The sequence below is a fragment of the Choloepus didactylus genome, chromosome 25 (assembly GCF_015220235.1).
Source record: "Choloepus didactylus isolate mChoDid1 chromosome 25, mChoDid1.pri, whole genome shotgun sequence".
NCBI classification, from domain to species: domain Eukaryota; kingdom Metazoa; phylum Chordata; class Mammalia; order Pilosa; family Megalonychidae; genus Choloepus; species Choloepus didactylus.
The window spans coordinates 2,630,576-2,655,739 of record NC_051331.1 but is presented as its reverse complement, the minus strand read 5'-3'; the positions used below and the strand labels follow the sequence as shown (position 1 = coordinate 2,655,739).

Below are 25,164 nucleotides of genomic sequence, written 5' to 3'. Positions count from 1 at the left end.
CTCGCTCCTGTGTGGCTGTGGCGCCCCGAGCTCTGGCCGGGCAGGGGAGAGCCATGGGTCCCTGCAAAAGGAGGGCAGTGAGGCCTGGCCGTTCCCCTTCCTAACTCGTGATAAGCTGAGCTTTAAAACACAAGATGACGCTCGAAACAGGCGATACCCTCTCCACTCTGCCTGTGCAACACCTGATGATTAAGTTAACACCACCATGTGATAAAAACAAGTGAGATTTCAAGCAGTTGTGATGCTTGGCAGCTACGATCAATCAATAAAATAACAACAACAACAACAACAACAACAACAACAACAACAGTAGAACTCTCTGGAACAAGAAAGTGCCGTGCGCCGGGGAGGCCTGGCCTGGGACCGGAAGGACCGTGCATCTAAGCCCCAGGGGAGGCCGTGGTCCTGGGCCTCAGTTCCTGTCTTTAAAAGGCGAGAAGAGAACTAACCCGGGTGCCCATGAGGACAACCGGGGCTCCTCTACTCCGCGGGGAGGTGCCCTGAGGCTGGGACCAGGTGGTAACCCCTGCCCTGACCCCTTTTGTCACAACCCAGACAGGTCCCGGCACGGAGATGATGCATCCCCGGTGACTCAGGACCCGCAGACGCCACAGGGGCTCACGCTTGGCGAAGCGAGGTCAGAGCATGGCTCCCGACGGGCGGGCAGGGAGGCTGGGGGCACACCTGGTGAAGACCTGGGGGCAGGTGCCACGGCCAGCCGCGGAGGAGGCCAGGAGCAGCCCCTGAAGCAGCACGAGCAGCAGGCCGAGCACGGGACGGGGAAGACAAGACATTTAGGCAGAAACAAAAAGAAGAGCAGAAGCAACTTAAGGAGCTAAGATGAAGGCCACCATGGGGATGAAGAAACTGCACAAAAAGCAAGCTGGTCCCTGCGCCCGAGGCCATGGGGGCCCTGGTGTCCAGGCCAGTTCCCTATGCACCATCATCTGCCACCGACCGCTGGGTTACCAAGTTTTGTCTTGGAGCCTATTGTATGTTTAAAGAAAAATAAAAAAAGAACTGGACATGGGAATGGTATGGTGGAGGAGACAAAACTTTGTGCTCTTGTGTGTGAGGAGCCACTCAGCACCCAAACCCAGGCCCGGGCAGCTCAACACAGCAGGGAGAAGCAGGGCCCTGGGGCTCCCACAGGGCAGGTCAAACCTCATGCTCAGACCCTGTCCCCGCCTGCTCTGGGGACAACCGTGTCCCCCAAAAAGTCCCGTTCAACTCCTGACCCTGGTCCTGGGAGGGGCCCTCGTGGAAACAGGCCCTCGTGATGCGGTTAGTGAGGATGAGGCCAAGCAGGAGCGGGGTACAGGGGGGCCCAGGACCAGAGGCCTGAGGAGAAGGGGAGAATGGGACACACACACAGACTCCGGGGGACTTGGCTGCGTGACAACAGAGCCCGAGGACACCCAGGACGCCGGCCTCCGCCAGAAGCCAGGGGAGAGGAACGGACAGAGAGCACAGGGAGCGCGGCCCTGCCGGTCCCCGATTCCGGACGCCCCCAGAGCCATGCTGCCCTGTGGAGCTCTGTCACAGCAGCTGAGGAGGCTGGGACACGACCTGTCAGCGTAGCAGGTGTGACAACTGGCGGCTACCGTTGAGGGAAAACCGAGGGCCTAAGGGCCCGGCCAGCACCGCAAGTGCTCGGCATTTGGGGGGACGCTGGCTGCTGCTGCTCCAGCCTGGGGCCCGCCAGGCCGCCTGGAGTCGTGGAAAGAGCTGGGCTCTGTGGTCACGTGGAGGTGGGTTCCACGTACCTCTGCACCCACCAGCCACTCTGGAAACTAAAGCCCCCCAGAGCCGCGGCACCTGAGGAAGGGTAAGTGTACCTGAGCGCCCTGCCGTGGGAGCTGGGGATGCAGGGGCAGAAGCAGGGGCAGGACGTTGGGCTGGAAGCCCCTGAGCGCAGCACGGCCGCCTCTCAGCCCAAACCCAGTGCTCTCCTCCGGCTGGCAAGGGCTGCCTGGGGGCAGGGGGCCTGAAAGGAGCCCACAGGAGGCACAGGAGGGAGAGCACCAGGGGGCTTAGGGGAGGCAGCCCCTGGACGGCAGCCTCAAGGACCGGCGTGGCAGAAACAAGGACACCAAGGCCGGAAGGCTCGGGAAGAGTGAGGAGCTCAGGAGCAGGGGCCGGAGAGCAGCAGGAAATGGGGCCGCTGGGGCAGGAACGCAGTGGGGGGACGTGGGGCTCAGGCGGCCAGGCTGGACTTCGGGAGGTTGGAGGCAGAGTAAGGTGGGATCTGCGGCAGGTTCTGGAGCAGGGGTGCCTGCAAGGCCGGGTTCTGAGAAGGGGTGTCCTGTGGAGGTGTGTGGGGAGAACTGGAGGGGAGAGGCTAATCGGGAAGCGACAGCCCAGCCCAGGGACCTGGAGGGGGCGGCCAGGAAGGAGCAGAAACCCCGGGCTTCTGGGGCCCGAGGCTGGACGTGGCGGGTAGGCAGGTTTCAGAGTGGGCAGCACAGCAGGGCCAGAGGGACACAGAGAGAAAGAGGGGAGCAGGGGGACAGAAGTGAGAGTGCAGAGGGGGTGACAGAGGCTGCAGAGCCTAATGCCACAGGGGCCAGGGCAGGCAGCCTCAGGAGGGGCCCCCGAGACTGGGCATGGTGGGTCAGGGTCACCTGCGAGAGCAGTTTGACAGGGTAAGGACTGGGGGGGTGTCACCACAAAGAGACCGAGGTGGGAGGGTGGGGGGCTCTGTAGACAGGAACACACGGAAAGCGACGAGACACTGCCGGGGCGTCATTATCCTGGACCCATGACTTGGTGACCCAAGAGGCTGAGGGGGCAGCACAGACAGGGCTGGAACACAGGAAACCCCCCGCCACCCTCCCCCAACTGCATCCTACTGCTCCATGGCTCCCCGACTGCCCCCAGCCAGGGCAACCCCACAATCATTTGTGAACACGAGCAACCTCCTCGTCTAGGTGTGGGCGCGTGCAGGGGCCAAACTCACCCCCGGGTCACCAGCAACCCCTGGTGTCGAGCCTCACTGAGAAAGCCAGGTGTCCCGGGGAGACCTGCACCCCCTACCCCCCAAAAGACACACCGAGACCTGACTTCCAGTTCCGGATACATGACCTCACTTAGAAGTTAGATCTTTGGCGATGTGATTAGTTCAAGTGAGGCCAGACTGGAGCAGGGCAGGCCTCACCTGAACTCAGGAGTCCTCTTGTAGGGAGAGGGGATACAGGGACAGACGCAGAGAAAAGACGACCACAGGACACAGGGGCCGGAGGTGGGCTGTGCCACAAGCCAGGAGGGCCACGGGTCACCGGGAAACACCACAGGCTGGAAGAACCTAGGAAGGAGCCCCTACCAGAGGTCTCGCAGGGAGCGGGGCCCTGGCCAGGCCTGGGGTTCGGGCATCGGGCCTTCAGAAGCCAGAGATGATGAACTCCCGCTGCTGAGCCACCTGATCTGTGGTCATTGTTTCCACAGCCCAAGGAAATGGAGACACCTGGCCATGTCCTCATTCAACCAAGGGATGCAGGAAGGAGCTGGAAGCAACACGTGAAAATCAGAGACCATGAACTGCTCAGACGCCAGTGAATCCCAGGCTTCCAGTCTCTTCTTCCTTCTACTCTGTTCTCAGCTGCCAGCCACCCACAGAGAAGAAAAGCCACCTGGGAACCGGTCCTGCCTGCGGACGTGCTGCGCCACCGCCTGTCCTTGCTCCCCTGGGGCTCCCGGCAGAGGATGCACGGACACCTGCTCCGTGGTCGCTGCTCTGGGGGTGGTGAGGAGACTGCCGGGGAGCTCCTCGTGCCAGGTGGCCAGCTAAGGCCTCTGGGGAGAAGGACATCTGCAGGGAGCCCCCTGATGGATGGAAGGAGCGCCGAGGGGAGCAGCCACTAGCAGGAAAACCCTGGGGACAGGAGGCATCTGGATTTCATTCCAGAAGCAAAGGGGAGCCTCGGAAAGGCTCTGAGCAGGTGCGTCACGTGGCCTGATCTGTGTTTTCACAGGCTTCCGTGACAGTGACAAATCGGCCTGCCTCTAGAAGGAACCCAGCATCTGAGACACAATTCCCTCCTCGCCGGGTGTCGTGTGGCTACGCCAGGCAGGCTAGAGAGCATTTTATAAACCCTGAAGCACACGTTAAACATCACCTCTTCATGTCATCAAAATTCACATCAGAGCTGGTGTCCAAGCCAGATCTAAATTTCTAAAAGACCCCTCCCCCACCCCCCAAAAAATGCGGGATCATCTTCTCATTAAATGAGCCTTGAAGAGAGTCATCCCACACCCTACCAAGAACACTAACTAGTATCTGTAGGGTACTTAACAGAGCACTTCCAGGCTGCAAAAACCTGTTAATTAACAGCCGCTGGTCTTCAGAGCTGTTACTTTAGCGACAGTGTTGCAGATGGGCTGGTTTTTGCAAGATTTACTCTTGTCTAGTCAACTGGCCTGTCAGCTTTCCCCGGGCTGGACTTGCTTATTCGCTCTGGTCTCTAGCCCCAAATGTCCTGGTGTCTAGCCCCAAATGTCCAGCCCCGGCAAAGATTATGTGATGAGAAAATTACAGCATCACCGATTGCCTAAGCGCCGACGACGTGGCTGGCAGCTGTTCTAGAAGCTTTACAGGATTTTCGCGCTACCCCGGGAGAGACAGATAATAAAATTATATCCCGATTGCGGACGAGGAAGCCTCGGGCTCCAGCCAAGGGCACGCAGGCCGGCAAAGGCTGGCGGCCGCCCCGCGTCCTCCCTCTCCCTCCACCGCGCGGCCCTGCTGGATAGTTCCGGCGGAAAGAAGCGGGGGTCCCGCCAAGGAAGGCCGATGCCATCGGCCGGGCACAGGTGGCTTCTGGCCCTCGCCAGGGCGTCGCCCCTCGGCGAGCAGCGACCTTGTCTGTCTGTCTGTCTGGGTGACCGCGGCCTCCCCAGCCCGGGCCCGAGGCGCGCGGGAGACGCGCCGGTGACTGGGGGCCCCCGGGGGCACCCCTGGGTGGGGGCGGCGGGAGGCTGCACGGCCTCGGGGGACCCCCGGGGAGGGGGAGCCAAGCGCCGCAGGCTCTGCCCCCCGCCCGGCCGCTCCGGCAGGGGCCCCCGCCGGGCCGACCCCGCCTCGCCGCCCGCCCGCCGGGGTCGCGGGGTCGCCCGGGCGCGGAGGCCGCGGGGAGCCGCCGGCCCTTCGCCTCCAGACCGGCGCGTGCGCCCGCTCGCCCGCCGCGGGCCCCTCCGTGCGCGCCGCCGCCGCCCGCCGGGCCCCCCGCGCCCCCCGGCCCGCCAGGCCCCTACCTGCTGGGCGAGGGGGATGAGCTGCGCCGCCATCTTCCCGCGGACTCCGGCTCCCAGCGCCGTGGAGGCGGGGGCGGGGCAGCGCGCGCGCAGTGACGCGCGGGGGGGGGGCGGTGCGCGCGCCGCCGAGCCGGGAGTGGGCGGGGACAGGGGCGGGGAAGCGCAGGCGCAGTCGGGCCCGGGCAGGGCGGGGGCGGGGCCGGGGGCGGTCCGGCGCGCACGGCCCCGGGTGTCCCCGCCCCCTGCCCCTCCCACCGCGCTGTCGCGCCCCCCACCCCCCATCCCCCGCTTCTAGCCGCCGCGGGCCTCTGGGGGATCCGCGCCCCTCCCTACGTGCCTGGCAGACTGGCCGCGATGTCCAGCAGCACGAGGGGAGCGTCAGCCCTGGGGGGCACCATCAGCACTGGGGGTGATCGGCTGCACCGGGAGGGGCCCGACGACCACAGGGGGAGCGTCAGCACTGGGGGGTGCCCACAGCACACCAGGGTGGGGTGTCATCAGCATTAGGGGCGTCTGCCACCCTCCCCACCGAGGGTCTGTGCCTCCACTGGCCCCCACAAGGTGCCCTATCCCTAGAGTCCTGGGGCAGGAGAGCCCACCCGCCTGTGCTGCGACTCCCCAGCGGTGCGGCCCTGGGAGGAAGTGGCCAGCTTCCCGGCTGCTGTTCCGTCTCTGGGCCTCACTGCGCCAGCTGCAGGTTGGCTGGACCACGGCTCCTGGAGGGGAAGCCCTAGCCGAGAAGGAGCATTTGTGCATGCATGACCCCCCTTCTTTGGCAGTGGACACACACTAATCCAGGGTTCCTTTGGGGAAGGCTGGGGCCCTTACCTGGTCTCAAGCGATGGTGGCCCCAGGCAGGCAGGCCGTGTCCTCTCGAGGGTGGGGGATTGGGGTTAGATCCTGGCGTTCCACCGGGGGCTGCTCTGGCCATCTTCAGCCACTCGACGTGCCCTGTGCCATTCCTTCCCCGGGTACCCTAGATGAGCCCTGCACGTCCACGGGTCCTCAGTGACCACTCATCCCTCCGGTGCATCCTGAGACCCCGGCAGCCAACAAGTCTAGGAGAACCCAGGGGGATTGGCAAGCACAGGCTGGGTTTCCTATTCTGAGCAGGAGGTCGGAGTGGGCCGAGATTCTGCACTGCTACCAAACCCCCAGGTGCGGCTGACGCTGCTGGGCCTGGGCACTGTTTGGAGAACCACTGGTCCAGGGGAAGGAAGCGGCTGTTAATCAAATCACCACTCAGGGGAATTGGTGGGCAGAGAGAGTGGCAGGGGCTAGAGTAGTTGAAGAGTGACGTGTGGGGGCGCCTGGCGGGCAGGGCAACTGAGTGAAGGAGCAAGGTGGGATCGAGGACCAGGGAGCGGAGAGCTAGTCGGCAGGTGTCAGACGCAACCAGTCGCTCCTGGCCCCACGGGACACCCTGTGTGAGGAGCAGAGGGCATTCCCCGGAGAGTTTTGAGCCGGATCAGACGTGTGTTTCAGAGTGGTGGCTCTGAGGCAGCAGGCCAGGTGGGCCAAGAGGATGACTGGGGGGGAATCGACAGCTGGAAAGATGTAGCCGTGGTTCCCATGGGCAGCCCAGTGGCCTGCACCTGCCTGGAGGGTTCTATCAGTCCAGGCCCAGTGAAGAAAACAGAAGCCACTTATTCCGGTTTGCTAGTGCTGCCCTTTTGCAAAATACCAGAAATGGATTGGCTTTTATAAAGGGGTTTATTTGGTTACAAAGTTACAGTCTTAAGGGCATAAAGTGTCCAAGCTATGGCATTAACAAGCATACCTTCACTGAAGGAAGGCCAATGGTGTCTCGAAAATGTCTGTTAGCTGGGAAGGCATGTGGCTGGTGTCTGCTGATTCCAGGTTGTGTTCCAGCTTCTCTCAGCTCCTGTGCATTCTTCAAAGTGTCCCTCTTGGCTGCAGCTGCTCTCCAAAATGTCACTCTCAGTTTCTCTTGGGGTGTTTGTCCTCTCTTAGCTTCTCCTGAGCAAAAGTCTGCTTTCGACGCCGTCTTCAAACTGTCTCTCATCTGCAGCAAGCATCTGGGCCTGTGTGGCTCTTCTCAAAGTGCTCCAGTGATCCAATTAAGACCCACCCTGAATGGGTGGGGCAACACCTCCATGGAGATAATCCAGTGAAAGTTCTCACCCACAGTTGATTGAGTCACATCTCTATGGAAACACTGAACCAATAGGTTCCAACCTAATCAACACCAATACGTCTGCCCCCACAAGATTGCCTCAAAGAACATGGAGTTTTGGGGGACATACGTCTAAACCGACACACTGCTCAAGGTCTTTCCCACTAGGAAATTTAACACCAGGGATTGAGTACAGAAGTGCCAGAAGGACTGGAGCAGGAAAAGAAACAGGGGAACAGGTAGTCACCTGAAGATTAGCAACTGCAGGAGGGCGCCAGGGCTGGAAGACAAAAGGGGAACAGGCGTTTCCGAAACCCAGGGCCCCTGGGCCCCAGAGCAGGAATTCGCCACCACGATTACATCGCCTCCAGAGGCACTGGAGAAACCTGAAAAAATTGGCTTCTCTGTTGCTCCTGCCTTCCCACGTTCTCTGACAAAGTGTGGCCAGAAACCAGCTGGCAAGGGTGCCTGGGAATTGTAGTGTGCAGGCTTCTAGCCCCAGGGTTAGTTTAGGACACGATGGAGAGAGACCACGGACACCCCGCATAATCTCGACTGGAAACAGAGGCTCAGAGGTGTGTCCCACCTGGCCTGGGACTCCCTCTAGGATGGACTCTACCACGCTGGGCAGGAATCAACTGTCCTGGGCCCTTTCTTACCAGACCCGAGCACCTTCGCTCCAGCACGGCGGCCACTCGCCATGGGTGGCCACTGAGGTTTGAATTTCAACAAATTAAAGTTAGATAAAAGAAAATTCATCCCTCAGTCACACCAGCCATGTTTCAAGGGATCAGTAGCACCAGGAGGTAAGTGGCGAGACAGAGGCCATCTCCATCGCCAGAGAGATCCCTCCAGGGTGCGGCCCCTTGGGCCTGAGCCAGGCTCCCAGTCGCCTTGGTGCGAGGACATTAGCAGTGTTTCCTCTAGTTCTGGCTCGGCTGCTTCCAACATTGGCTTCCCACCCCGTTCTGAGCTTCTAGAAGAAGGCGGTGCTGGGATCCCAGGCTGCGTGGCGAGGGAGCGAGTCATAGTTTCTGAAAGCGATGTGCAATCCCCGGTAAATGGTGAAGAGACGGGTGGCAATCTGCTGAAAATGTCCACGTTCGAAGTCTGCCAGTGTAGACCCAGGCAAGAACAAAACTAACTCCAACTTCACCTCTCAGACTGTTTGTGCCCCTTTCCAATTTATTCAGCTTGTTCGGGACATTGCTGGATTTCAAATTTTTGGGGTCCAGAATTTATTTCTAACACGAGTTTCTGTGTGAAAGCGGTCTCTTTGGAAAAAAGACCCGTGCATGACTCTTTTTTTTTTTTTTCTTGAGGCACATTATCTGATTTAAAAGAAAATTTAATCTGAGAAATAATCATTATTTTTACTTGAGAAAATGAATTTCACTCCTCCAAATTCCAGAGACCTAAAGGCCACAGAAGCTGGTGGCAGAGTGAAAAAGCATCAGCTTCTTGACTGCACGTCAAAATGTCTGTCTACAGGCCCCAAATTGTGGAAGTAATCCAAGTGCCCGTCAATAGATGGACAGATAAAAGGAACGTGGTCCCTCCAGACAATGGAATATTCTTTAGCAGTAAAAACAAATGAAGTGTTGGTCCATGCCATGACTTTGGGTGCATCCTGAAGACGTCATGTTGAATGGAATAAACCAGACACTAACGGTTTCTTTATATGAAATACTTAGAATAAGGAAATTCATACAGACAGAAAGCTGAGCGGTGGTCACCGGGGGTGGTGGGAGCGGGGAATGGGGGGGTTGTTAAATGAGTTATGAGTTCTGTTTGGGATGACGAAATGGTCCAGAAAGAGATAGTGGTGAAAGTTACATAGTATTGTCAACGTACCTAATGTCAAAGAATTGTCCGCTCAAAAAGGTTAAAATCATTTTCATGTTATGTCTGTTTTACCACAATTAAGAATAAACAAATTTTTTAAAAAATTAGAAAAATAAAGTCCAAAAAGCCTGGGTTTTGTAAAATAACCAGTCGACAACAGAGCACACGGACACTTCAGGTGACATGGATGCTGGGTAAAGATTCCTCGTGGGGCGAGTTTCATGCCTGTTACCAGTAATTCACACCAAAAGGAAATAAAGCATGGCTTGCCCTTCTCAACTTTTATTTCCTAAAAGGACTCTGGGGGTTTTGCCCTCTGGCTTCCAGCGCGCCAACCTGGGTGCAGGGGAAGGAGCTCGGTGCCCGGGGGTCGTCTGGGGGAAACAAGACCAGCTCCACCCAAGAGCACAGGGACATTTTTCAAAGAAAACTGGACAAATTACCGTGTGGACATGTGAGCTTTTAAATGTAGATTGAGACAGAAACACAGATTTACCATTCATCTTTATGTATCACGGGAATGACTAAAGTTCGTCTCTTTTGTGAAATCTGCTGAAATAATTGTCGTGCCCGCCAAGCTTTCCTGACAGCATCTCTTCCTCGTCCTCCTCGCGGGCCCTCCTGACCTCCTCCTTGGCCTGGATGGCGTCCATCTCCCTTTCTGGGCCCTGGAGAAAGAGACAGAGGCCCCCACAGGCTGCGGATTAGCTCACTGGGGACTGCCTTGGTGGTCTACACTCCGCCCGCCCCTGCTCTCCAGAGGCCTCCACACCTAGTGGGGGGCTGAGCCATGGCTCCCAATGATCCTCCCCCCTGGAACCTGTAGACATGACCCGATTTGGACAAGAGGACTCAGCAGATGCAGTCAAGTGATGGCCCTGAAGCAAGGAGGTGGCCCTGGTGACCCGGGGGTACGTAACAGCCATCACGCTCGGCCACAGCCGCTCCCAGCAGCTCCGTACACGGGGATCCCACTGACGGGTTCTGGGAAAGGCACGACTCCGGGGACAGATCGCGGCTCGGGGGTTGCCTGCAGTGGGCACAGGACTGGCCATACTGGGGCACAAGGACACTTTGCGGGATATGCGACAGTCCTGTATCTTGATTTCTGGTGATGCTTTCACAACCGACCATGTGCGTCTGTCAGCATCTGTGGAATTGCTACAACCAAAGGGGATGTTTTATCGTATTTGGATTATCCCTCAATAAACCTAACTGCAAACAACAACTGACAGTGCTGAGGTCTCTCAGAGACAAGGCAGAATGGAAATTCCCCTCTGCCGGCCAAAGGGAATGAACATGAGGATGGCTGCTGTGCAAACAGCTTTGCTCTCTGGGACCTCATCGTGTGGCTTTTCCAACTCCTCAGAAACGAGAGCGAAAGGACACGCACGGAAAACGCTCACAGCAGCTCCACGCACCTGGCCCCAAACCAGGAGCCACCCAAAGCTGCACCAGCATACGACGAATAAAAACGTCCCGGTGTATTCCCGCCAGGGGCACAGGCTACTGCTCCCCACGCGAGCAGAAGCAGCCGGGCCCCAGGGAGTAGCTGGTGGGTGGGTCCGTGGGTGCCAACTTCCAGGACAGGTCAACTCAACCTGTGGTGATGGAATCGTGGGGCCTTCCCGGGGGACAGGGCGTGCCGACAGGGAGGGTCGTGAAGGAAGCTTCCAGAGAGCTGGTAACATTCTGTATCCTGATCTGGGTGGGGTATTAGTAGTAAAAATCCATCGAGCCTTTCCTATGGGTTAGGCTCCGATTTAAAACATCGGCAAAAATATAAAAAGGTTCATCGTGTGTGCGAATCAAACATCATACCTTGGTCTCACCCCAGGTGGCCTTCCCAAAATTCTCAGCGTACTCTTCATCATCAGTGATCAGAAAGTTATCGAAGATGGTTCCGGATCGCACCTGCGGGTGAAAACGGGGGCCCTTTAGCGATGCCCACAGAGGAATGGCTGCTCTTTGCTCAGCTCTCAAACAGCGACCAGCCATCCGTGTCAGAACATGCGTGAACACGCTCAAGCAACTTCCGTCCCCTCCCGGCCACCGTTCTCAAACTTGGCTGGAAATCAGAGTCCCTGAGCATTTTAAAAGCAGCTCCTGCCACCTGGTCCCACTGTGAGATGCCGATTTAGTTGGTGTGGGCTGTGGCCTGGGTGTCGGGATCCCAAAACGCTCCCGTTTCTTGAAGGTCGAGCAAGGTCTGAGAACCACCGCTCTAGAACGTTCCTGCTCAGTGTGGGCTGGGAACGCAGGCTCTCAGGCCCTGCCCTGGACCCACTGTGTCAGAATCTGCCATCTTATCCCAAGTCGACTGGCGGGGTCCCCATCTCAGGCCGAGGCTGTCTCTGGCATTCAGGGGCCCGTGCCTGGCACATAGTTAGCACTCAATAAAGAGCAGTTATCTGAGGTCACGTTCAAGTCACTAACGAGAAGCAAACCGGAAATCAAGCGACCTGCCAAAGCTCCAGCCCGATAGCACCGATGTTCTCAAACTCCGAGAGGTCGAACTCTGTCAGGTAGTTTGTGCTCTTCATCTTCTGATGGAGCCAGACGTCTTGGTTGATGCCCTCTGGTTTCAGGCCACCCTGCGACAAACCAAAACGGCGTGTCCGAACGGCAGGGCGGGGTGGGGGCGGCCGAAGGCTCCCTGGGGCACCCCCGTGGGGAACCGCCACAGACCTGGTAGGGCGGCTTCTGGAGCAGGGGCCCGTCCAGGTCACCGTTCCAGTCGCTGGGCTTGCTGGCACTGGCGTCCAGAAAGTGTTTCTCCCAGTCCTTAGCGTGCAGGCGGGAGAGAAAAACACGGGTCAGCTGCTCGGGCTTGAGAGGGGAAGTTCTCAGGGATCCCGGGGCAGGGGCAGGTGCTGGGGCAGGACCCAGAGCTCCCTCACAGCCCTGCCCAGCGCAGGGGCCTCCCACACCCACCTGGGGCTTCGGGCACTGGACTGCCAGGTTTCCCTCTCACCCGCCATATGATTTCCCAGGCTTCCTTCCATGTCCCCGATGGGGCAGTGGTGAGGGAAACCAAGAACACAAGCTCAGTTACCACCACGGGGAATCTGAGTGAAGGTGTGGGAGGGGCTGCAGGTTTCCTGCTTCTCAGGAGAGTAAATCCATGCCCCAAGCCAGGGCACATACAGAATGTTCCAGAAAGGAGGGGAGGACCAGCAGGAAATATTCCCAGATTTAGCTGGGGGTTGCCAGGGGGGCAGCAGAAATGCAGTTATACTGTGGCATGCTTAACGTATACAGGTACACGTAAATGTAAATGCATGCACGCGCGTGCACACGTACGTATCTGTGCATCGTGTGCGTGCACATGCACGTGCAGTCGGGGCCCGTGATTTGCAGGAGTCATAGTCTACAACGTTTCCACAAAACCTAAAGTAGTGACTCCTGACCCACTGTCCCCAAAGTTAGACCGAAGCCATCACCCGCCACCCACGCGTCCCCTGGTTCTGTGTGTTTCTGTGGAAAGACGCCCTCTGCCCTTTACTTCCTCCTTAAACCTGCACGCAGTGACCCCCTGGGAAGCTCAGCAGCCTTCTAGAGACAGCTTCCATCTCAGCCCCATCTAGGAACAGCAGCATTGCCCCCAGAACGTTTCAGAGCAACACTGAAACGCTGTTTGCTCCAGAGCTGAAGGCAAGAAGGCTGCCTGCTCCACCTCAGCTGGGAGCACAACACCTAGGGCGACTGAAAGTTTTTGTTCCGTTCGTCAGCGAAGGGACCCATCTGGGCTGGGATGCAGGCAACGGTTACCGCTCAATCTGAGGGACCAGCTCCTTATAAGTGCAGGCATGCAAATCCCAGTTCCAAAATTATTACAATTCCTGCTTTGGAGTTCACATCAAATCAAATATATAGGCAGAAACCACCAGCAGAGACGAAGGTTTATTCAAGCCTCTTTGGCCCCATCTCGGCCTGCAGGGTGGTTGGCCTGGCCCTGGGCGGGGGCTGCTGTGGGGCCTCAGTTTCCCCATTTGAGGTGCATTACAAGGCCTCGCAGGGCTGCAGGGAGGAGCGGGGCCTGACAGGCAGTAGATGCTGCTTGTAGTGGGTGAGTGTATGTGTGTAAACAAAGGCGCCTGTGCCTCCTGCACCCCAGAACCCGTGAAGGGGAGCTTTTTGAGAAAGGGGTCTCTGCAGATATGAGTAACTTGAGGATCCCGAGATGAGAGCATTTTGGGTTAACCCATTGGGCCCTGACTCCAAGGACAAGTTCCTTCAAAGAAAGAGAAGACAGAGAGAGAGGAGAATGCCCTTGTAGGGAAAAGACAGAGAAAGGAGAAGGCCCTTGTAGAGAGAAGACAGAGAGGAGAAGGCCCTTGTAGAGAGAAGAAAGAGAGGAGAAGGTCCTGTAGAGAGAGAAGACAGAGAGAGAGAAAGCCCTTGTAGAGAGAAGACAGAGAGAGAGGAGACGGTCCTTGTAGAGAGGAGAGAGAGGAGGCGGTGGAGCCGGGTGAGGTGGGGCCGAGGCTGGAGGCTGGCGCCATGGCTGTGGGCTGCCCGGGGCCACCAGGGGCCGCAGGAGGCCGGAAGGAGCCCCTGGGAGCAGCGCAGCTCTGCCCACTGCCGGAATTCAGGCTCCGAGCCTCCCGACTGCGAGAGGACAGATCCCTGCTGCCTTCAGCCACCCAGCCTGCGTGCCTTATGACAGCCACGGGGAATTCGTGCCAAGCAATTACGTTCTCCCTTGTGTTCAAATGCAAAATGGTGAAAAGTCCACTTTAAAAATGGTGGCTGGTGCCTGATGCCTTTTTTTTTTTTTTTTGTTACTTCAGTAAAAAATAACACAAATCGGAGGAGCTTTCATCTCAGCTCTTACACAGCCCCTCCACGAGGCCTCGAACTGCCCCATCCGTGCACCCACCGACCCCTGCAGCCGGGTCCGTGACTGCGCGTTTACAAACAACACTTTCACGACAGTCTTTGGCTGTGTGGGAAAAATCCAAACCTGAGGCTTGTCATTTTTCTCCCGGTCCTTCAACTCCGCTGATTTCTCCATTTTTCTGAGCGACGTTAGATTCCAGTCGTACTCGATGCTGCCTGATTCAATCGCCTGCCCGTCGATTTTCACTTCGTAAGTGAGGTCCGGCCGTAGAATCAGCGTGTACAGGTGCGTGAAGCCATCGACCTGCACGTTTGGGGGGTAGAGGGAGACGACAATGAAACCCTCCGTGTTTCAACCCAGCTCTCAGTATGCAGTTTACGGTATGTGTCGGCCAAAGCCTCAAGCAGTGAGAAGCTGGAATCTGGGAATATGGGATGATCTGAGTATCAGACACTCCTACAGAACCGTCACCCATTTGTAGACTTCTTCTCACTTGATTAACAAGCAGTCTTCTCTGGAATGGCTGATTCCCCTTGCGCAAAAACAACGGCTTTGGTTTCCAAAAGGCACAGGAAAGTAAAACGGGGCAGCCGTACAAACCGGGGTACCACTCGCTGCCCTGCTAGGTTTAGGAGAAGCTGTGAAAAGGCAGCTCCCTGTTCTGGGTTCTGAGAGATGCCAAGTGAAGCCCACTCCAGAATCAGTCTGTTTCTTGGGACCGGGAGGAAATTTCTAGCACTCTGCGCTGTCCAACAATTTAAGCTTCTTTGTCAAGGTCAAGGTCAAACCCCTGGCCTGGCACAAGGTGAGCATTCAATAAACACTTCAGGGAGAAAGACGGTGGCCAGGGGGTGCCCGGGAGGCTGGGGGACCCTGGACCCACCTGCCTACCTCTGTGGTGGGGACACCCTCACCATACCTGAGCGGCGATTCTCAGAGTGTGGCCCCGGCTGGCCCAGCGGCCTCAGCATCACATGGGGGTGCCTGAGAAATGTCCGTCCTCCTGCCTGACCCCGTGGGCCCAGCCATGGGCTCTCACAGGCCCTCCAGGAAGTCAGAGGCTGCCCGGGTTGGGGGACCACTGCCCCGTCTTTCTAAAGGCTCTCTGCTCCCAGACCCAAAGGCCTCCTCAGTGCCCATGGGACCGGCCACTGCTGTCCCACACGGAGGCCGGGAATGGCACAGAACAGGCATCTTCGATCCCAAACATCGGCCCAAGGGCCAGGCCACCTCCACCAGGAGGCCTGCCAGGATCTCAGGCCCCACGGCTGAAAACACGGTCCCTGGGTCTGCCCTCACCTGCCCCTCGCTCTCCATTTTCCATCCTTCAGTAATGGCTGTAAGGGTCATTGTCTAGCCCCCTCGCCCTCCTTACCCATCTTCCAAATGCCGAGCCCTGGTGGCCCTCTTTGGACTCTCCCAATCCTCTCCTGTGCTCCGCCTCCTGGAGCATTGGCCTAGCTATGTCACCCGCTCCCTGACCCCTACCCGCCGTCCCCGCCAACACCCCAGCTGATCTGATGTGCAGCTCCCCTTCATGGAAGCCCACGGCCCATGGGTGAGGTTCTCAGCCTGCCCTTCACGGCATCATGGAATATACCACAGCCCCAGGATGGCAGCTGAGCTCCGAATGGAGAAAACCTGCAGGTTGCTTTTAAAGGGGTCAGACAGATTTGTGGTTAATCCTCAAAGACAGGAAAATCACAGCTCAGGCCCGAGCCTTCGGCCTGCAGATGCCACTCAGGGCCTGGGGACTGGCTGAGCCCAGGGAACGGTTTCTTGGCCTCCAGGGTCCCATGCCCCACCCTGTCTGGCAGCCCTGGGACCGTGGAGTGGGCCCCCTGGCACTTCCTGGGCTGGCCACTGAGCAATTTCTAGGGAATGGGCTGCGAAGAACGGCCCTTCAGTCTAAAACGGAAGGGAGAAACATGCGGCCCTCAGGGGGAAGAGCCCGGGTGAGGGTGTCCTCAGTGGGCAGGTGGCACCGGCTGACATGCTGTGACCACCATGTCAAGGATGCACTGCCAGCGCGGGAAGCCAGCCCAGGGGGTTGCAAAGAAGCAAGTGCTCCCTTGCTGGGTCTGGGAGTGAAAAAGGGACAGCCCTGGCTTCTTCCCCTCTATACATGCGATGATCACAAACCACGCAGGGGCCTTGTACCTAGATTCACAAAGCGCCTCCGAGTGGCACTGGCAGCCCAGGCCCGGGCAGCTCATGCCAGCTGCCTCTCTGGGGAAGCCCCGGCCCAACTGCCACCACCTGAGTGTCCCCAAACCCCGGCCCTGCCGGAGCCTGATGCTGCAGTTACAAAGTGCGCCCAGGAGAGAAGGAAAACATTATCTCCGGGATGTCCTGGGCAGGAAAGCAGGAAAGAAGCATTCATTCATTTTAGGTCTATTCCCATAGAGAAAAGTTTGGGTACTTCGGAGATTGCTTAATTTTTCCAGAATGTTTTTTTCACCCTGAGTATTTCATCCTTTAACGATGGTGGGTATGGCTGAAACATGAAAACTGTTGTTTTCGTTGGGCAAATTACATGCCATGGCCCATAGTAAAGAGTAAGTGTACCTTCCTGATGGGGTAAAACTTAAAAAAAAAAAAGCCTGAAGTCACCAAACATCTCTAAGGGCCCGTAGAGTGGAGACAGCAGGGACAGCAGGCATGTCAGCTAAGACCCATCTCTGGCTCCAGAAAACATTTTAAGATCCGAAGAGTTCTCCCTAAACTTAGTTACCAGATTTAAATTAACATAATCACCGATTTGAATATGCAACATTTACCTTACACCTGATTGGTTTCTTGTTTGAATGATACTGATTCTTGAAATGTAAAATTACATGAACTTTCTTGATATCAAATCCACAAATATCAGGTCCTACAAAAAAAATAGTAGCTGCTCTCAATTTCCTTCCGTGACACATCACTAGAAAATCCTGCCCCCACCCGCCACGATCCCTCATCCGAGCTCCAGTGACCTGCTCAGGCTGGGGGCTCCAGGCCTGGCTCCCACTCACCGGCAGAGATGCCTGGCAGCCACACTGCCCCCCCGGGCCTTGGTTTCCTCATCCACAAAATGGGACATTAATGTCGACTTCACAGAGCTCTTTTGTACGTTAAAATGCGCTAGCATATGGGAAACGCTTAATATGATGAACCTTAATATTTGCTGCTGTTATTATCACCATTAAGCTCCAAGATGAGTATCTATTATGTACGTATATAACATATATATAATATATATGTTTCTGGGCGTACACATTCACAATATTTATTCTTGCACATACATACGTATCTTGTGCCGGTTTGGATGTATTATGTCCCCCAAAATGCCATGTTCTTTGATGCAATCTTGTGGGGGCAGACATATTAGTGTTGATTAGGTTGGAATCTTTGGATTAGATTGTTTCCGTGGAGGTGTGGCCCTGCCCATTCAGGGTGGGTCTTATGGATCCCGTAAAACAGCTCACCAACAGTGCTGCAGCTTAGATATTTTGGAGACGGCCACTGAAAGCAGACTTTTGCTGATACTTTGAACATACTAGCCCAGAGTTTGTTCCAGAAAAGCTGAGAGAGGACAAAATGCCTCAAGAGCAACATTTTGAAGAACGCACAGGAGCTGAGAGAGGAGCTGGGACACAACCCAGGATCAGCAGACACCAGCCACGTACCTTCCCAGCTAACGGAGATTTTCCAGATGCCATTGGCCTTCCTTTGGTGAAGGTGTACTCGTGCTGTTGCCTTAATTTGGACATTTTCATGGCCTGCAGACTGTAAATTTGCAACCAAATAAACCCCTTTTATAAAAGCCAATCCACTTCTGGTATTTTGTATAATGGCAGCATTAGCAAACCGGAACACACCTACACACCCATTTTCTTAACAACCCCAACTCGTAAGCAAAAGGAGATTCTGATTGGTTGAGGGTTTCTGATGAAGTGTAAAGCCTTGAGAGCGTTCCACTCACGTGACAGGGCTTGTCAGTGGCACTCATGGGGCTGGGTTTCAGTCACTTAGAAAATGGAATGCTGGGGGATCTCTATTACCAAGGGCAGGTGGCAGACGCCGCAGTTCACCTGTGGGACCAGGTTTGCCGTGTGCATCTCGAAGACGCGCCAAGCCCCAGCACGATGTTTGCAAGGCCCAGCAGCTTGCTAACTGAAGCCTCGAGAACGTGCTAAAGCATCCCCTCGTTCTCTCCATCTCCGTCTCCGAGGGAACTCCAGCACGTCCACTGACAGGGGAGCCCCTCTGGGGAGCGTCAGGCAGCCCTGACGTCAACACAGCAGATGACCGGGGTCTCTTCCTGATGGCACGTGTGAATGCCACCCGCCTCCGAGGGGTGAAGGTTCAGGCTGCTCCAACGCCTTGGAAATGTGCTCGATCTGCCAGAAGTGGGTGCTACACTGAGCCTGGAAAGGGTGTTCTGAAGGATTCACAGAGAACGCCGGGCAAATGTCCCGGCTGAGTTCTCAAAGGACGTGTATTTATGTCATTGCCTCTTTTGTCATCACTGGGAAACATGCCAGCTCTGTTTTTAAAAACAGAATCTACAGTGTGAAAACACTACCTTCCCAGAACTGAAACCTTAAAAATCAGTCAGACTCTTCTTCTCTGTTCCAAAACACCTCCACACCCGGAAGCTTCCATTCAGCTTCGCAACACCCCTGGGACTGGCAGGAAAGTCTGGAGCTTCTCCTTTAATGGCAGTAATGAAACATGTCAGCCGTGAGGAGTCTCTGTTGGGACGTACTGTGGATGGTGGGCTCTGAGGTCGGGCTGACCTGACATTGGGCCCAGAGGGACACCTCTTGGAGCCTCACTTTCCTTATCTGCAAAATGGGGGCTGCAGGGCCCGACTCCAATGCACAGCCTGACACTGTGTGCGTGGAGCCTCTGGAGAGGGCCCAGGAAAACGTGCTGCTCTCCTCTGAGCCCCCAGCCCCCCACCCTGCTTCAACTCCTTTCATACCGAAGGTCAGAGCTGAGAAATGACGGGGAACCGTCCTCACAGGGACAGCCTGGGTGTGAGGAAAATGCAACTGACTTGGTGCTAAAAACAAGTGTTACTGAAATTTTATTTTCATCTTTTTTTTTTTTGTCCTCCGAAGTACGCCACTTCTCAATTCAGATGCAGAGATGTATGCTATGCATATTGAGAAGTACTATTTTGGTGGCTATATTTGATTATTTAACTTGCCACAGATAATTCAATCAAATACTTGCGAAATCGTGTTTTTAATTCAACAGGTGATCTCTGGCCCAATGGATACCTTTGCCGTCCAGTGCTAAGAGAACCGTAACCATCACCAGAACCAAGGCAGGGTGGGTTGTTTCAATCAAAATAAAACCCTTTTCCATGTCTGATCTTAGATTCGAGGGTCAATGTGCAGTGTGGCAAAGCAGAAAGGGCTCCAGGTTGTGCGTTTCTAATTCCGTGACTCTGTAGAAGTCCCCTCGGTCTGTAAAATGATGGCCTGGTACCCCATCATCTGGACTATTCTTTCTTCTTCTAAGACTCTGGTTCTAGGTAACGTCACGACCCACAGGCCATGGAAATGTAACATCAGCCTACCCAGGCCTCCAAGGCTAGACGCCGATTATGATAAATCCACAGACATGACCGGAAAGAACGTGTGGGGGAGAAACATCCAGTAAGTCACCCACATTGGGAGGGGAGAGAAAAGATTTTTAAGGACTGGTTCCCCAAATTTGGATGGTGGATGGATATTTAAAAGTACATTTATTCCTAAAGATTTTCTTCTGGGTGAGAGAATCTACCTTTTTTAATCCACTCTTTTTAGTTAGGCCTATTTCACGGGGCCCAAGGAGGTAAAATTCAGCACAGATATTAATCAACTACCCTTGTTGTCAGGGCAGATTTTTTATTTGCCAGGGGTTGGCCAGCTTTTTCTGTAAAGGACCAGTTAAGTATTTTCAGTTCTGTGAGCCAAAAAATCACCGTTGCGACCACAGCTGACAGGGGCCACAAAGCAGCCACGGATGTTGTATCAAGAAGTGAATGTGGCTGAGGACACTGAAAAGTGAATTTCACTTCATTTCCAAGTGTCATGAAACATTAGCCTTCTTTTGATTTTACCCCAACTGTTTAAAACCACAAAAAGCAGTCAGCACGTGAGCTGTACAACACGTTGTGTGGGCTGGATTTGGCACCCAGGCCACGGTTTGCCAACTCCTGAGAAAGTCAATACATTCGGGATCGCACCAAGGGTGGATAAACAACTTGTCCAAAAGCACAAGACAGTGCCACGATGGCCTTTTCATGTGAACCAGATTTCACAGTGCTAAAAACCTTCAGTCAGCTAGACTCGACCCTGCCCACTGGCCCTTACACTATTTTGGCCAAGTTTTGGTCTCCAGATCATTCGAGGCAGGGGGTTTCCCAAGCCCTGGCACGTCTGCACACTCACCAAACATGATGTAGTATGGGGATTTCCCGTTCAGGTTCTTCTGGTCCAGGTCGGCGGGGAAGACCTTGACGTAGCCGCCGCCGCAGTCCATCTTCTGCTCGTGCTTCACAGTGTACTGGATGACCAGGGCCTTCCCTTTGTTGCTGAACGGCTTGAAGCGGGCGGAGATGGCGTAGAACCGACCGTTCTGTGTCGTCTGCAGACCTTGGGACAGAAAGGACTAAAGCAGGTTAGGAATGGCACGGTGCCCGGAGAGGCAGGGAAGGCACGGGGACGCAGGGACGCAGGGCCCCCGTGCCCAGGGAGAAATGATCTAGATTACATACTTCGGTCCATCCAATGCCCATGGGTAACTCAGACACCAGCACCCGACGGGCCTCCCACCACCCAGCGCTCTGCCCCCGAGGAACTCCAACTTCACGCCCAGCGATGCTGTTTTTTTTAAAATGCAATTTTATTTGAGACAGTCACACACCGTACAAACCATCTGAGATCTATAATCACTGGCCACAGTATCGTCATAGTTGTGCATACATCCCCATGATCAATTTTAGAACATTTTCATTACTCCAGAAAAGAAATAAAAAAAAAAAGAAAATCCCAGTCCTCCCATACCCCTCATCCCCCACTATTACTGATCCATAGTACTGGTGTGATACATTTGTTACTGTTGATGGGAGGATACTACCAGGTTTATTTTATATATATATATAATCATATTTTTTATTGTAGAATATAACATATATACATAGAAAGAATAACTTTCCAAGTGCAATTTAGTAAGTAGTTAAGAGAGCACATTACAAACAATGTCATGGGTCACAGTTCCACAGTTCCAGTTATTTCCTATTGTGAAATCTAACATATGCAAAAAGGTAACATCTTTCCAAGTACAATTTAACAAGTAGTTATAAAGGGAAACTTCCAAAAATGTTACGAGTTACAGTATCATAATTTCAGTTATTTCCTCATTGTGACGTATAACACAAACAAAAAGATACAGCTCTCCAGTTACAATTTAACAAGTAGCTATAAAACAAACTTCAAAGGATGCTATGGGTTACAGTTTCACCACTTCAGTTCTTTCTTTCTAGCTATTCTAATACCCTAGCAATTAAGAAGAAAATTATATAGAGATTCAGTATTCAGAATCCTTTGTTAAATTCTATCTGGTTTGTTGCTACCCCTTTCTCTAGTTTAATCACTTTCCCAATCTTCAGGGATGCCTAGGCAGTGACCACCCTAACCTGTTCATGTTGAAAAGGGGTGTTGACACTATGAGCAAAGGTGATGCATCTAGTTGATGTTCCTGAAGTGGCTTTTGCCAGTTTGAATGTATTTTGTCCCCCAAAACACCATTATCTTTGATGAAATCTTGTGTGGGCAGATTTATTAGTGTTGATTAAGTTGGAACCTTTGGATTAGGTTGTTTTCATGGAGATGCAAGCCACCCAACTGTGGGTGACGACTGAATGTTTCCACGGAGGTGTGGCCCCACCCATTCAGCGTGGGCCGGGGTTAGTTCACTGGAGCACTATAAAAGCTCGGACAGAAGGAGCTCACAGCTAGCTGCAGCTGAGAGACACATTTTGAAGGCAGCTGTTGGAAGTTGACACTGACACTTTGGAGTACACCATTTTGAAATGCAACCCGGGAGCAAGTGGACATCAGCCACGTGCCTTCCCAGCTAACAGAGGTTTTCCGGATGTCAACAGCCTTTCTCCAGTGAAGGTATCCAACTGTTGATGTCTTACTTTGGATACTTCATGACCTTAAGACTGTAACTTTGTAACAAATAAACCCCCTTTATAGAAGTCAATCCATTTCTGATGTTTTGCAAAAAGGGCAGCATTAGCAAACCGGAACAGGGCTGTTGCCTCTGGGTTTTGGGACTTAGCTGGCATAAGAGTTCTCTGAAGGATTTAAGTTTCTGAAAAATAAACTTAGTGAAACTGTTATAGAGTCTCGGATAGGCATCTGGGTATTCCTTAAGGTTTTGGGGACTACTATTGACTTGGGCTTATCATACTGTGGCTATTTGGCATATCTAGCTGAAGCTTGCATAGGAGCAACCCAGGGACGTTTTTGAACTTTATACAGCGACAGACACATCAACTCTAAGTGACAAATATGCATCTAATTATGGACCAAAGATTAATTTGGCCTCTGTTCCCCTTCCTGGCAGTGAGAATATACGCTGGAGGCTTGTGTAGCAACTGGGTTAAAAAAAAACAGAATGTTCATTTCTTCCCGTTAGTTCTCATTCTCCTAACAGCCACTTAGGAGACACAAGAGCTGATGGGAACGGGAACCCCAGGATCACTGATGGGCACTAAAATGCCTGCTGCCCCGGGGGAGGCCCTGCCAGGCTCATTGTAAGGAGGCGCAAGCCAACCTTCTCGTTGTACAAATAATCACACCCTTGCCTTCTAAGTTTAGGTGGTCACTTCAAGACCAAAACTTCCTTTCTCAGGAGCCACGAGGTACTGTTCCAATCCTTTACTTAGATCGGAATTTGTCAAACTGTAAAATGGAGCCTTTTTTACTACAGTCTACCCCTCCTTGCTCCCTGCCCCGCCCCCCATATCTGTCTATACTGAGAGAAATCAGAAACAACCTTGAGGTTTGTCTCAATATGTCCAAACCTGAACCAAGGCCTGCCTCCCCACCGCCACTCCTCTCTCTCTCCTTCCCTTCCATCTCTAAGGGGATCCGTAGCCCCTACCTCTCCCGTACCCCCTTCCTCTGGGCAGTCCCCAAGACAACTGATTTTCAACCTCCTTCTGTTGTGTGGCCACCATCTCTCTCTCCTACCACCTCCCACCTCTGTCTGGTTAAATCCCACTCATCTGTGGACTCATAGCTTCAATGTCACAGTCCCGGGAGATGACGAGGGAAGGGTCTGTATTAACTGGGAATCCCGTGTGTGTCTGGCCTGCGTCTGATCGCAGTCGCCATACGCCGAACAAATGAACAAATGCACAGAATCCCAGGCTTCCGAGTTAAAGGAAGGGGAAAAAAAGTGAAAAACAAAAACAGAAACGACTCAGAGGAGACTAAACGGAAACATCTCTCCTTGGACAAGCTCCATCAAATAACCTGTTGATTTTCACTCCTCTTTGGCCCCAAGTCAAAGTGCAGCTTACAAAACAATGCTCCCCCAACCCAAAGCTAGAGGCTGCCAAATAAGGGGAAAACTGGGGTAACAGGGCAGAGACGGGGGCTGAATAGAAGGCAGAGAAGAGGGAAAATCTCTCATCTTTATAGACGAAAACAGCCAGCCAGCAGCACCTTAGACTTTGTGAGCCATTTCCTAGACTCTGCTTCTGCAGCAAGAAAATCAGCCTCAGACAATCTGTAAGCAAACGGGTGTGGCTGGATGCCGAGACGACTTTCCCGATGTTGAAATTTTACGTATTTCATTGACCTTTTCACAGCTGTTATGTGTCACAAAATACCACTCTCCTTTGACTTCTTTTTCCCCAACGATTAGAAAAATGTAAAAATCACCCTTGGCTCGCTGGCCGTACAAAAACAGGTGACAGGTGACCCCGTAACTGCCAACCTTGGCTGGAAATCAGCAGAAATGAGAGGTTACCCCTGGTGCGGGCGAAGGGTACTGCCGGAGAGGGGGACACGGGGAAGACTTCTCCCGTGGCGTCAACATCCGTCGCCTTGAACCCTTAACACTTGTGCACTTGACATCACAGACGTGGAGCTCCATTTCTTTCTTTTTAACGTGGAAAATGGAAACGAGAGGGCAATTCCTCTAATCGCCCCTCTGCGGAGCCAGGTGGGTCCCCAAACTCTTTCTGACTGCCTGGTGGTCACAAAATACTAGGGTGCTCTTGGAAAAGCAAAGGAAGAAAAGGAAGAAGAAACAAAACCCCAGGCGGGGAGACCCTCCTCCCTGGGCCTCGGTGCCCTCCCCTGTCAAAGGGGTGCAGGCAGGGGTTGGGGGCGACCCCACACCTCCCCGCAGAGGCTGCCAGGGGGGCTTTGGCATTTAGCCCGATGGTCCCCCGGTTCCTACACTAACCTTTGTCTTTCTCTTTATGACCGTAAAATTTCCCGGACGAGAGTCTAAAGTGCCCGAACTGGGAGTTATTGGTCGACTGGATCCATCGGTTCCTCCAGCGCTCTGAGAAGGGGGGAAGGAGGAAACACCACCGGTCAGGGCTCAAAGCGGCCAAACTGGGTCAAGAGGACACGGGGGGAGGGAACTGGGACCCTCGGGGCTTCGAAGCTTCGAGACTTCGCGCCGCGGGCCCAGTGGAGTCCGGCCCGGGGCCAGCGGCGACTCGGCCGCCCATTCAGCAACGGGGGACGACGGAGTCCTCACGCCTCCCCGGGGGGCGTCGCCCCTTCACCTCCGTCTACAAACTCCTCCTGGAAGTAGACGGTGGCCAGGGCCACCCGCAGCACGCACACGGCCCACAGCGGGACGCAGGTGGCCGCCATGGCCGCTCTGCAGCGTTTCCTCTAGCAACTGGCCCCTCGCTCCCGGCGGCCTCCGCGCCGCGACCCGGGACTACAACTCCCGCCACGCCCCGCGATTGTGACCTGTCGCGCCATTGGTCCCCCGTGCCGCGCGGTGCACGCCGGGCCCGCCCCGGAACTACCGCTCCCATGACACCCCGCGATTATGACCTGCCGCGCTA

General features: G+C 54.7%; 2 protein-coding genes across 12 annotated transcripts in view; both read right to left on the bottom strand.

Moving 5' to 3' along the window:
* Positions 1–5,407, bottom strand: part of EPS15L1 (epidermal growth factor receptor pathway substrate 15 like 1) — an 87,477-nt gene extending 82,070 nt beyond the window's left edge. For all 10 annotated transcript variants that reach the window (XR_005214169.1, XR_005214168.1, XM_037818222.1 and 7 more), the window contains exon 1: positions 5,251–5,407. Coding sequence is in view for 8 of the 10 variants with exons in the window: in XM_037818222.1 (XP_037674150.1) it covers positions 5,251–5,283 (33 nt within the window). In the remaining 2 variants the exon portion in view is untranslated. The remainder of the gene's footprint in view (positions 1–5,250) is intronic.
* A 4,316-nt stretch (positions 5,408–9,723) lies between these two features.
* CALR3 (calreticulin 3) lies at positions 9,724–24,978 on the bottom strand. 2 transcript variants are annotated; one of them, XM_037818539.1, is made up of 9 exons: positions 24,874–24,978; positions 24,543–24,644; positions 20,504–20,707; positions 16,856–16,950; positions 14,199–14,378; positions 11,921–12,016; positions 11,695–11,826; positions 11,054–11,146; positions 9,724–9,900 (listed from the first exon to the last, which is right to left on the bottom strand). In XM_037818539.1, the coding sequence occupies exons 1-9, from the start codon at positions 24,962–24,964 to the stop codon at positions 9,757–9,759; spliced, it is 1,137 nt and encodes a 378-aa protein (XP_037674467.1). In that variant the 5' UTR covers positions 24,965–24,978; the 3' UTR covers positions 9,724–9,756. The 2 variants fall into 2 exon arrangements, with proteins under 2 accessions (XP_037674467.1, XP_037674468.1); XM_037818540.1 differs by having other exon boundaries at positions 9,784–10,393.
* Between the last annotated feature and the right edge of the window lie 186 nt (positions 24,979–25,164).